This window comes from Lutjanus erythropterus, chromosome 17, assembly GCF_056507025.1.
Source record: "Lutjanus erythropterus isolate fLutEry1 chromosome 17, fLutEry1.hap2, whole genome shotgun sequence".
NCBI classification, from domain to species: Eukaryota; Metazoa; Chordata; class Actinopteri; order Lutjaniformes; family Lutjanidae; genus Lutjanus; species Lutjanus erythropterus.
Genome location: NC_139333.1, coordinates 35,395,834 through 35,408,359, shown reverse-complemented (window position 1 = coordinate 35,408,359; position 12,526 = coordinate 35,395,834). Strand labels below are relative to the sequence as shown.

At 37.8% G+C, this 12,526-nt stretch overlaps 1 protein-coding gene across 3 annotated transcripts in view; it reads left to right on the top strand.

Annotated features, from left to right (window-relative positions):
* The first annotated feature begins 491 nt into the window (after positions 1 to 491).
* The window catches only part of atp6v0a1b (ATPase H+ transporting V0 subunit a1b), a 37,586-nt gene continuing 25,551 nt past the window's right edge, over positions 492 to 12,526 (top strand). For 2 of the 3 annotated variants that reach the window (XM_084740794.1, XM_084740792.1), the window contains exons 1-12: positions 492 to 591; positions 3,994 to 4,156; positions 4,372 to 4,450; positions 4,645 to 4,742; positions 5,619 to 5,747; positions 5,858 to 5,940; positions 7,390 to 7,516; positions 7,706 to 7,788; positions 9,956 to 10,049; positions 10,920 to 11,132; positions 11,906 to 12,056; positions 12,264 to 12,403. In XM_084740794.1, the coding sequence (XP_084596920.1) occupies positions 4,040 to 4,156; positions 4,372 to 4,450; positions 4,645 to 4,742; positions 5,619 to 5,747; positions 5,858 to 5,940; positions 7,390 to 7,516; positions 7,706 to 7,788; positions 9,956 to 10,049; positions 10,920 to 11,132; positions 11,906 to 12,056; positions 12,264 to 12,403 (1,314 nt within the window). In that variant the 5' untranslated portion in view covers positions 492 to 591; positions 3,994 to 4,039. Of the gene's footprint in view, positions 614 to 3,993; positions 4,157 to 4,371; positions 4,451 to 4,644; positions 4,743 to 5,618; positions 5,748 to 5,857; positions 5,941 to 7,389; positions 7,517 to 7,705; positions 7,789 to 9,955; positions 10,050 to 10,919; positions 11,133 to 11,905; positions 12,057 to 12,263; positions 12,404 to 12,526 lie in introns of all 3 variants that reach the window. The other variant, XM_084740793.1, reaches the window with a different exon arrangement.

Genomic DNA, 12,526 nt, shown 5'->3' with positions numbered 1-12,526 from the left:
TATATATATGAAGCAGGTATTTGCTAAAAACAATGTTACTCTGTTCTCATAATTTATGTTTGTCATAAGGACCTCCATTACAGTCTACAGTCTGTGTGTCTGTGTGTGTGTGTTAGGATCTATAAAATGTCGTGTGTGTCTAAATGTGTACAGTGTGGATGGTATGTTGCGGTTAAGTCACATGTCATGACGAGCGACATTAAAAATCCTGCATGAACCATTTCAAATTGAAGGAATTTATATATTTCTATATGAGCTTCCGGTTGAGCTTCCACATCAAAAACTAGAATGACGAAATCTACCAGCATGATTTCGACAAGCAGAAAGCATCAGGGTATGTGATTAATAATGTCGTTTATTTGAAATACACTGGTATCATTGACAATTTTCGAGTTAATTTTAAAAAGTACAATATGTTTGTCATGGAAACGAATCATGCTCTTATTTTGAAAATATTAAATCCGGGTATATCTCCGGTGGACTGTGTGTAACTTGACGATGCACCACCCAGCCTGGACCAGCAGGACCACAGCATCCAGCATCCACTGAGGTTTGACCGGGGGAGAGAGCTGACAGCTGCAGGTCACACAGGTGAGGACAGAGACACACACAGGTGAGGACAAAGACTTTTGAAGTGAAAAGATGTCCTTTAAGTGTTCAGACTGTGTGTTAGAGAGTGTAGATGAACCACAGTCGTATGAATGATAATGTTAGGATGTGTGGGCTGTGAGGACGGTGATAATAACGTGACACAGACCTCTGCATCCGTCGCAGTCGAGTAATGTTCGTAAATATGTCTTCTTTACGTAGTAAACATATGATTGTTATATGAAACGAGTCGTACTAGTACAGCGTCCTAACGGTGTAATGTTAGACTTCATCTTGGAGCTGAGATTATATCCTACTAGGGCAATAATGGGCGTACAATGTTGTTGTGTAACGTATAAAGTATATATATATATATATATATATATATATAATATTCTTTATGGTTGTGTGTCAGGGATAGTGTGTTATTTTTAAAAGCAGACACACTGAGTGTGTGTGTGTGTGTGTGGGTGGGAGGAGGTGACAGATGTCAAAGCAGTAGGCCGGCAGGACTCAGCAGCATCATGGCGTCCTTGAGCAGTGAAGGACAGAGCGATGAGGAGCTGCGGCAGCAGCAGAGGGATGCTGCGACACAGCAGATAGGCTCCGCATGCTAACTTAGCCTGCCTTTTAACAAGCTAGATTTTATTGAGCGGAACTGTTTTTACAATCATATTAGTAAGTAATAATTTAGCAGCGTGATATTTTGCTACGTCACTGCGTCGTGTGAGCTGTTATTACAGAGGCCTGTTCATCCTCGGCCAATAAGCGCCGGTCTCTTCCGCATCAAGCTTAAGCATCATGTATATGAAATGAATGGATACTACAGCAGGCCGCTGTTTAATGACACGATAATAATGATAATGATGATAATAATAATAATAATAATAATAATAACAATAATAATAATAATAATAATAATAATAATAATAATGATGATGATCATAATAATAATAAAAAAATAATAACAACAATAATAATAATTAATTACAAGTAAAAGTATTGTGTTAAAAAGTACTTACAAAGAAAAATGACAAAGTATTCATATGAAAAACTACTCAATGTTAGTTTGTTTTTTAACGGTTGATGTTTAATGCATTGTTAGTAGTAGCATTCAGTCAAAGGTGTTTGTCTGTGAGTCTTTCGTCTGAATCTCCCCAACTCCTCTGTTCTGCTCAGTGTTCACTGTCAGCTTGACAATTTTTTCTTTGTATTTGATAGTTGAAAATGCTTGCAATTGATTAATCATTAATAATTTATCATTTATAATTATGCCTCCGCCTGCCGAAGGTGCCGGGCTGGAGGCATACTGTTCTCCGGTTGTCCGGCCGTACATGAGTCTGTGCGTCCGTCCTTCCGTCACAGATTTTTGTTTGCGCGATAACTTTTGAACAGGTGGACAGATTTGCACAAATGTGTGTTAAGACTCTATAACAGGTACATGAACTGATTAAATTTTGGAGGCCAACGCTTTCAGGATGGCCGACTTTCAAGATGGTCGACTTTTTGTTTGCGCAATAACTTTTGAACGGGTGGATGGATTTGCACCAAATCTTGTGTGCTAAGACTCTATAACAGGAACATGAACTGATTAATTGACTTTAATATATTTTTGAATAACTATGTTGGATACTATTAGGTAATAAAGGTAATAGCTCTTTCCTTGCAATCTTTTCTCATTAACTGTATACTGTATCAATAGAGCCATAATTCTCAAACTCCTGAGACACTTGCAAATAGGATTTATAATGAATCAATGGTTTCAATCAGGTGTAGGGAACACAAAAAGTCACAGTTGTATGAAACTGTTGCAGGCGGAGGCATCAGACTTCTACACGTTTTCATTTTTAGATATTTTAAGTTTTCGTTTTAAGTTTTTCCTTATTCAGCAATGGCTCTACCAGACAAAACAGTTACTGCCACTTCTAGACTGTTGATTAAATATCCATGAATACATTTTTAAGTGGTTAAATTCTTAAATGGCGATGGAACAATAAATGATTAATCATTAACATCCTTACTTCAAACCTGTACTGCTATGCAGTGTTTTTTGTCCAGCGTTTTTGTCCATATGTACTTGTTTTCATTGGCTGTTTGTGATCAGATCACCTTATTGGTTACAAAAATACAGATGAAAAGTTTAAATATTTATTCAAATTGTACTCAAGTATGACTGTAAAAATAACTATGTGCATTACATAGTGTAATACATACTTAAGTACAAGTGAAAGTACAAACTTGTAAATCTACTCATAAAAGTACAAAGTACAAAACTACAAAAAAAACTACATAATTACAGTAACTTGAGTATTTGTAACTAGTTACTTACACCCTTGTGTAATGACAATATTACTTATCCCTCATATTAATAGTAACAGTCTGTTACTCTGTTCTCTGTGTATGTGTGTGGGGCTGGTATGTTCCAGTTCAGTCACCATGTCATGACTAGTAATATTAAAAATCCTGCATGAACCAGGTCAAATCAATGGAATTTTTATATGAGCTTCCACTTTAGATTTCCACGATAAAAACTGATGATGAATCCATCAGCGTAATTTTGACCAACAGAAAGCACTGACTGATCAGGCCAGTTCTGATTGATTCTTTTGTGAAGTTGGAACCAGAAAAAGTTTTTTTTTCCCTGATAAATGACTTGAACATACTTGATCTTCAGAGTTGTATTGAGCTTTGGCACACATTATCAAACAAATTTACTGATTCATTTTTTGATAATTGACTAACTAATTCATTAACTGGCCAGTTGTTGAAGCTTAAATTGCATATACTGTATTGAATCGTTTACAATGCATTATATTATACTGAATTGTAGTAGTAGAAGAAGAACTGTACTGCTACACAGTAAAAATGATCCTTTGGGGCCTGTGAGGATCTGTTGCACTGGTGCAGTTGACATTCAATAGAACATTAATCCACAACTAGCCTGTGTGGATAATCAGTTAATAATTGTCAATTTCAGATGTGAGGTTGCTGTTCTATGTGATATACAACATTTAACTGAAAACTCTTTTGGTTTTGGTCTGTTGGTTGACCCAAATATATTATTTGTCAGTAATATGTGACCAGGACTCACTGTTTGCTTACATTTTATAAATCCATGAATCGATTAATCAAGAAAATAATTGGCAGATGAATCAATTATGAAAATAATCATTAAATTTGTCTACTGTGTCCCATCCAGTCTAGACTAAAATGCAACACAATGTAATATATTATGGCATAGTATAATAGTATGGTACTGTATGCTGTGCTATGCTAACAGTTCTTGAAGGAAAAAAAAAGTTTTGTATACATCCTTTCCCTTGACCTTTACGCTCTATAAAAAAAGAAAGAATATATTTAACAAACCTTTAAATCTAATAGTTGGCTGTGTCTTCCTTGTTGTAGGTGCAGTGTTTCTTTCTTGTAGCTGAGTTGGAGTGAGGTTCTCATCATGGGGGAACTGTTCAGGAGCGAGGAGATGACCCTGGCCCAGCTCTTTCTCCAGTCTGAGGCAGCTTACTGCTGCGTCAGCGAGTTGGGAGAACTGGGCATGGTCCAGTTTAGAGATGTAAGTATGAATGTTCACATGCTCAGTCATTCCTGGGTGTAGAACGTCTCTGAGGGCAGAAATAATCTCATGGATTCAATTAAAGTCAGTGGATGATGCCTGCCTGTCTCTCATATGACATCACACATTGGTGATAATTGTTGAATTCATATGTAGAAGTTTTCAGGTAAGTTTTTCAAATGATTTTTTTTTTCTCTTCTTTTTTCCATGCACAGCTGAATCCAGATGTAAACGTGTTCCAGCGCAAGTTTGTCAATGAAGTGAGGAGATGTGAGGAGATGGACAGGAAACTAAGTGAGTAACACTCAGGTCCAGCTAAAGAAACAATGTGGTTCCTTCCTATGATTCAGTCCAGCTTCAGTTTCTGATCCCTACACATAAATGTGGCTTTGATATGTTTTTTATGCATGTATTGAGTCTTAGCACTTCCAGGCCCATGACACTTAAACTGGTAAGATACTGAATCATGGATGATCTCTGCTGAACAGGGTTCGTAGAGAAGGAGATCAAGAAAGCAAACATCCCAACTGTGGACACTGGAGAAAATCCAGAGGTGCCTTTTCCCAGGGACATGATCGATCTAGAGGTAATCAATGTTAAAAAAATGTTAAATGTATTACAGGGCTGTGAGTTTACACATACATACTGATGACCTGGCAGAAAGCTAGAGATAAAATTCAAAATAGTCATATTCCACAAACGTCCCTCTCAGCATCACCTTCATCACAAAACATGAGGGTCATCTTTCGTACATGTCCTTGTCAGGGCTGTAAAAGAGACAAGCCAAAGTTTGGAAGTGCGACCCACAGTGTCCAGATAAGGCTCATTACTGGAAGATACATTTTTTTTAAAAAACTTAAGTGGATTTGATTCTAACTTTAATATTAACTATTTATTTTGAGGAGGTTTTCTATTATTTTGAGACACTAACTTATTATTTTGAGATATTAAGTTGTTATTTTTAAATATTTAATTGTGATTTTAAGAAGGTTTCGTATTACTTTGAGATATGAACTAAATATTTAGATAATTAACTTGTTCATTTAAGAAGGTTCGTCATTGATATGAGATACTAGGTCATTTTTCTGAGAAGATTTCTCATTATTTTGAGACTCAGGGCTGCACGATACAGTAAGAAAATCATATTATTTTGACAGATACTGCAATATGATTCATGATTAGTGTGAATGTTCATTTAAATTATTAATTTTCACTGACAAAAAAAAAACATAATGACATGACATTTGTTGAGGTCTGTACCTCACAGATATGTTTTTTTTACATCTGGGTGACAAGATTTGTAGGTCAGAAGGTCAATAACATGTTGATTAATATTACAGCCCTGATAACATTTGAATGACTTACAGGATCTTTTTTTCATCACATTAATGAAAATGTGCTCCATAAAAAAGCAGATGTAGATAAATCCACACAGTGAGAGTGTCTTGGTTGTGACCGACAGGCCACCTTTGAGAAGCTGGAGAACGAACTGAAGGAGATCAACACCAACCAGGAAGCACTGAAGAAGAACTTCCTGGAGCTGACGGAGCTCAAACACATCCTTCGTCGCACACAGCAGTTCTTTGATGAGGTTTGTTTATTTCACCCTCTCACACATATACACACACCACACAGCCAGAGGCACAACAGATAATCAATATACTTCCATTAATCAAGTAACTCTTCCTAATATGTTGACAGATGGAGGATCCCAACCTGCTGGAGGAGTCATCAGCCCTGATGGAGGGCAGTGAGGGGGGCCGCGGGGCCCCACTCAGACTGGGGTAAAGCCTGAGGACTGAATCATATTGTCTAACAGACATTCTCCTGTTGAAATAGTCATCTGAACTGCACATGACGCATTACACATGACTGCATATTTTTGTGAGCAGTGGGACGTCCTCAACTAGAGAAATAATTAGTTCTTATTTAATTGAAGAATCTTTCAAATTTTGTGCAGCGTTGTTGTCCCTCAGCAGATGAATTTAAATATTAGATCTAAAATTGATTGAAATCAGTTTTCAATTTAAATAATCAAAACAGAGGCAGCATCAGTGATTTTCTCAGTAGTTTGTTTCTGTCCACCCTGCCTACTTGTGGTGTGGCATGTGTCCAAAGGAAAAAAATACTTAAAAGATGACACAGCGTAGCTTATTGGATGTTATATTAAAAATATTTTTTAAAAAAAAGAATTTTAAAATGAAACCGGGATCACTACAAGCAGGTCATTTCAGCATCCCTGTTTGCTTCTCCAACTTGTCAAGTCTGCCACTTAAATAGCAGTGTACCAGAGGCTGGCTCACCTGACTCTTAAAGAAAATGGGAGGTGAGGCTCTGATTGGTTTAATTCAAAACACACCTATAATTAATGAAGAAACTAATTAAAGCTCTTTTGTGCCTTGGGCACAGGGGCTGATTTCACAAAGACAGACTTAGATACAACAGATAGTCAGACTTCAGGTAGTTTAGTTTAGTTCTTGACTATCAGAAGTAGCACTATGGAACAATGAATTCCAGGTAAATTAACCTTTGTCAGAATAAAAAAATGGCCGACCGAATGACCGCATCCAACAGCTCAGCTCAGTTTACCCCAGCGGACGATATGTGTCTGTTGGAGGAATTCAACAGTTACAAAGACATTTTACTTAGAAAAGTTAACAAAGAGTGTAACAGTACAAAAAAAATCTGATATGGGAAAAAATGTCAGTGACAGTAAACAGTGTTAATTCCATCGCTGAGAGGAGCATCAAATATGCTATATAGTCATTGCTCTCTCCATAACAGTGTTAGAAAACAACAACAACAACAAAAAAGATGTTGTCCTCTTTTTTGTGGTTTGGTAGCACTGATTGTTACCATGGTAACATGCATCTTAAGCCTGAGTTGAGCCTTGGAGTCAAGTGTCTAATGTTTTTATTTTTGTGAAACAGTCAACTTGCAACAGGCTGACCCATGAGCAAAATTAAGACTAGTCTAACACTACAGACTAGGCTAACATATCTTTGTAAGACCAGCTTCAGATTATTCACTGTTTAAATAGCAAAATGGAGTTGGACCTTCCCTAAATGCACTTGTGCACACACTTTTAACCATGCACTATAGAATCTAAATGGGGCCCATTTATATATATCAGTATTGTAACATAAAAATGTGTTCTTTTTCCACTCAAAGGTTGATGTTGTCCTTTCTATGGTTTGTTATCTGCTCTGAGCACTTATATGTTTTATGTGCAGGTTTGTGGCTGGAGTGATCAGCAGGGAGAGGATTCCAACCTTTGAGAGGATGCTGTGGAGGGTGTGTCGTGGTAATGTCTTCTTAAGGAAGGCAGAGATTGAGGACCCTCTGGAGGACCCCACCACGGTCAGTGTGCATCATATTCAGTCATAGAGACTAGTAAAGACACATATTTATAAGCAAAAGCACAAAAAAGCACACAAAAACCAGTCTCATACATATTTGTCACATATAATACATGGCATTTTACACATTAGATATATGACTGGTGTGAGTGAGTGCAGGTTTTCTAACAACTTCTTCTCTTTCCAACAGGGAGACCAAGTCCACAAATCAGTGTTCATTATCTTCTTCCAAGGTGACCAGCTGAAGAACAGGGTGAAGAAGATCTGTGAGGGGTGGGTGTTTCATTTGAGTGTTAATTATTTTGTTGCATTTTTTGCCTGTCTTGTTCTTTGTGTTTTGCAGAAATACAGATTCCACAATGTGGTATAATCTGATGCGATCTTTTGATACATTTAGGTTTATCAGTGAAAAAGGCTATGTGAACAGTTATATAAAAGTTTACTGTGGTTAAAAGAATAGCAGCAGCAAAAAAAAAAAAAGTCATCTAAAAAATCTGTTTTGTGTGTTTATTTTCACAGCTTTACTTTGCTGTCAGACCGCCTTCTCTGATGGGAAACCACTGTTCAATAAACCAAATATCACTCTCTCCAAACCAATCATACTCCTTTGGCAAAAACAATCATTTGACCTCACAGAACACAGGATTTGCTGGTCTACTGCTGCCTTGATCTGTTTGTTTGTTTGTGTTATTGTGTGATTTCAGTATTTTAAAAAGTTAATTCAGATTCACTGAAATCACACAACAACACAAAATAACAGATGGAGGCAGCAGTAGACCAACAATGCTTGTGTTCTGAGAGGTAAAAGCAGACTGGTTGGTTTGGAGAGTGATATTTGGCTTATTGAACAGTGATTTCCTGTCAGAAAAGACTGTCTGATAGCATGGTAAAGCAGTGAAAATATTCTAAATATAGGGAACACTTAAACTGATGATGACTTGACTTCTGATACTAATTGATAATGGATTGATAATTGATATTAAGGTGTCTAAAACATATTTTGGTGTTGTACCTTTGGTCAACATGATAAATGGTAGACAATGGTAAACTATTAGGAGTGCAACTTCCAATAGACCATATTTTGTACTTTTAGAGAAATGTTGTTTCTGAATAGAAATATAGTGCAGTCAGCATTTTCTGCTAACATCTAGTGGCCATCAAAGCATCTGCAGCACACGATACTGCTGGGGTGCCTTTCATTTGCTGTTACAGCACCATGAAGATCAGTTTGATCAAGATTAGTACTACTCAGTCTGTGACAACAGTTGTATGAGGTCCTTTGTGGCTCTCAAGTAGCTATGCCAAGTCTGAGAAAACAACCACGACAGCGTCATAGTGATGTCACACATAAAATAATCTCGGTTTGGCCTTGCAGCTATTTTACACCACATGCAGCATGGCAGTGATATGTATGTAGTACATCTGATGCAGCACGTCAAGCTGCCAACCCACACAACTGACTCTGTTCATGTGCCCACCAGAACAAGTAGAAGAGAGGTAAAGCCAGTTCTGTGGATCTTAATGTTTCTCCACCATTTCTCAACTAAATTAACTCAGCTACAGGATGACAGCAAACAGGATGTGCTGTGAGTATGGCACACTTGGTTGCTAGGGCTTTTGTTGGTGGTTACTAAGCAGCGTGAACCAGGGACAACCTGAAGAGGAAATCCCAAAGTCTTGGCTAAAAAAAGGTGAATGATATCACGCACCCAAATCAACCGAGTGGTCAACAGTTACATATTTTCAAGTTCAACCACTATCTCCACAAAATAAGGCAGGAAAGGTACATATTCATGTTCATTTTCAGCCAGTAAAAATACAGGAAACACGTGTGGTTAAAAAAAATCAGATAATTTGTGTGTAATGGACATTTTGTGACTATTTTATGTGCTGTAGAAAGCATGTGGCACGTAGCAAAAATAGAACTCTATTCTTTACTTGCTGCATGCTGCAGCCACAATGTACTGCATTCACATCTGCTGTAAATACACACTATCCGCTAATTAATGTGCTGCACAGCACATGTACAGTGGTTGTGCTGCATTCGTGCTGCGTGTGGTGTAAAATGTCATTTAGAGACTACATATTTATAACAGAGTGTAGAGTTTGAAAGATGAGGGTGTTCACCAGACAGAGAGAGTCCAGCAAAAAAAGGGAAATGTAGGAGTCAGTGTTTTTGGAAATTGAGCCATATTTCTATAGCCACTTCAATTTTGACCTTTCTTTCTTTTAATCTGTCACTTGCAAATCCCCAACTCTATAGTAGTACAATACTTGTCTTGTAGTAGTTTTTTTAAACTCATTACTATCCATGCCACAACTGTTTTCATGTCTGTGTCATGAACATGAGCAAGAAAGAAGGCAGCAGAACAGAAACAAGAAGGTAGAGGCTGTGTCAGATACTGTGATTTGACTCTGCTATGTGTGTGTGTTTGTCCAGGTTCCGTGCCTCACTTTACCCATGTCCAGAGACCCCGCAGGAGAGGAAGGAGATGCTGGCTGGAGTCAACAGCCGCATCGATGACCTGCAGATGGTATGTTTGTAACTATCATGGATCTTTACCTCCCATCACTACTACCACACACATAAAATAATCCAAAATGTGAAGTTTATTAAAGTGAGAGTGAGTTTCCACAGAGGTGGTTGATCTTGGAGTAAAGCCTGCATATTGTGCAGTGCTGTTCTTTTTTAATTTGATCATTCTTTCAAAGGCTCTTTGTTCTCTTTGTTACACTGCTGCCACTAAACAACGTGAAATTAATCAGAAACTTTGCATAACAGGATGTCTGTGTTCAAGCTCCTGCTCAATTTTCCATCATAAATTTATTTCCAATCAAATCACAAAAGCCCACACAGTGTAGGTGGCTGTTTTCTTGTGCATTAGTTCTTATCTGTGAAAGACCTTTGTCCTGTCTCATAATGTTGTGGTTCCCCAAAGTTTGCCCTTATTAAGCCTGGAAAAAACCCTGGTTATGCATGAGAGGTCTGCTCAAGTCTGAGCCTGCCAACCACATACAATGTATTACACTCTACTACAATAGAGCATTTTACTCAGGTTTATAGAGAAAATCAGACTCTGTGCGTAAACATGACTTTGGTCTGAGAGCCAGAAGGGTGAGATCAGTCCAATTGTACCACATACCAACATATTTCCATCACAAATAAAGCACATTCTAGGTGTTGAACTCACATTATGTTATATATTATATCATAAGATGATGACAATAAGCAACAAGTTTAGTCTTAAAGAACACTGGATACGCCACACACACAGAACAAAACAAATGGAAAGTAAAGAAATAATAATAATAAAAAAACTATAATATAAAATTCAAATTAAAGTATTTAACAAACCAGCAGTAAGCCTTAACACTATCCAAATCCCTCTACCCTACTCCTGTAGGTGCTGAACCAAACAGAAGACCACCGTCAGCGAGTGCTGCAGGCCGCCTCCAAGACGATGCGGGTGTGGTTCATCAAGGTGAGGAAGATGAAGGCCATCTACCACACGCTCAACCTCTGCAACATTGATGTCACCCAGAAGTGTCTGATTGCTGAGGTGTGGTGTCCCGTCTCAGACCTGGACTCCATCCAGTTTGCTCTGCGCAGAGGGACGGTGAGTGAATTTCTGTTTCTTTGTCTATTTATTTACCAACACTCAGTCACTACAAGGCCAACTGGAAAAGAATATTTGGTGCTATCACTGCAGAAACACGAATAAATAAATTTAAACTCAGTAATTACAAGCAACAGTCAAAACCAGGGTTCTTACAGGTGCTGGAAATGCTTGGAAACACTTGAATTTAATGTGGTGTTGTCAAGGTTGAAACGTGCTTGGATTTTGGATAAAGTGCTTAAAACTGATTGAAATTCTGATTGGATTACTTCAAATAATTCCCTTTTTAGACAAAGAAATAAAATAAATTAGATATTGGCTAAGCTATAGGATACCAGTAGGGCTGCATCCAAATATTTTCATTTGATTAGTCTGACAGACTAAAATGTCAGAAATCGATGAAAAAATGAAATAATTAAATAATGTCCTCAAATGTCTTCTTTTGTCTACAACCTAAAGTTCATTCAGTTTACTGTCAGAAAGGAGTAAAGAAACCAGAAAATATCCACAACTGAGAAACTGAAATCAGAGAATTTGGATTTTTTTTCTTAAAAAAGTGGACTCAAAGGGATTAACGAATAATCAAAATACTTGGCGATTAATGTTAAGGTTGACAACTAATGGATTAATTCCATTCAAAGTCTACTTACAGTCAGGTGACACATTTTGAAACATGAATGGATTTTATATTAGTGATGAGACCGTTCAGGGGCCCCTTTAAGTCCTCTAGGCAGTACTGCATGTTTCTGATGAATGAGGGTTTTATTTGACAGGAGAGGAGTGGCTCCACTGTGCCGTCCATCCTCAACAGGATGCAGACCAAGCAAACTCCACCCACCTTCAACAAGACCAACAAGTTCACGTCGGGCTTCCAGAACATCGTTGACGCCTACGGCATCGGAAACTACCGGGAAATCAATCCAGGTCATACATGAATCCATTTATCTATAATTCTGCATTGATTAAATGTCACAATATGGACTGTTCAATATTTGGACTCCATATGTTTAGATTCTTCATGCTTAAAATTCTGTTGTTTGCCAGATGTGAAGTACATGAGAGGTGATGTGTGTTCTTGATGTGACTTTGAGCCTCGTTGTGTGATGGTCCCTCCTGTGTCACCTGTTACAGCTCCGTACACCATCATCACTTTCCCCTTCCTGTTTGCGGTCATGTTTGGTGACATGGGTCACGGCGTGCTCATGACTTGTGCTGCCCTCTACCTGGTCATCCGAGAAAGTCGCCTTCTCGCCCAGAAGAGTGACAACGAGGTACAGTAAAACCTAAAACAGTTCAAGCTCATAGTACACGTCAGTAACATACAACACAGAGCTGGGCAATACAGCTTATAAATAATTAGCTGTAACAATATGCTTTTACAATATGTATTTTAT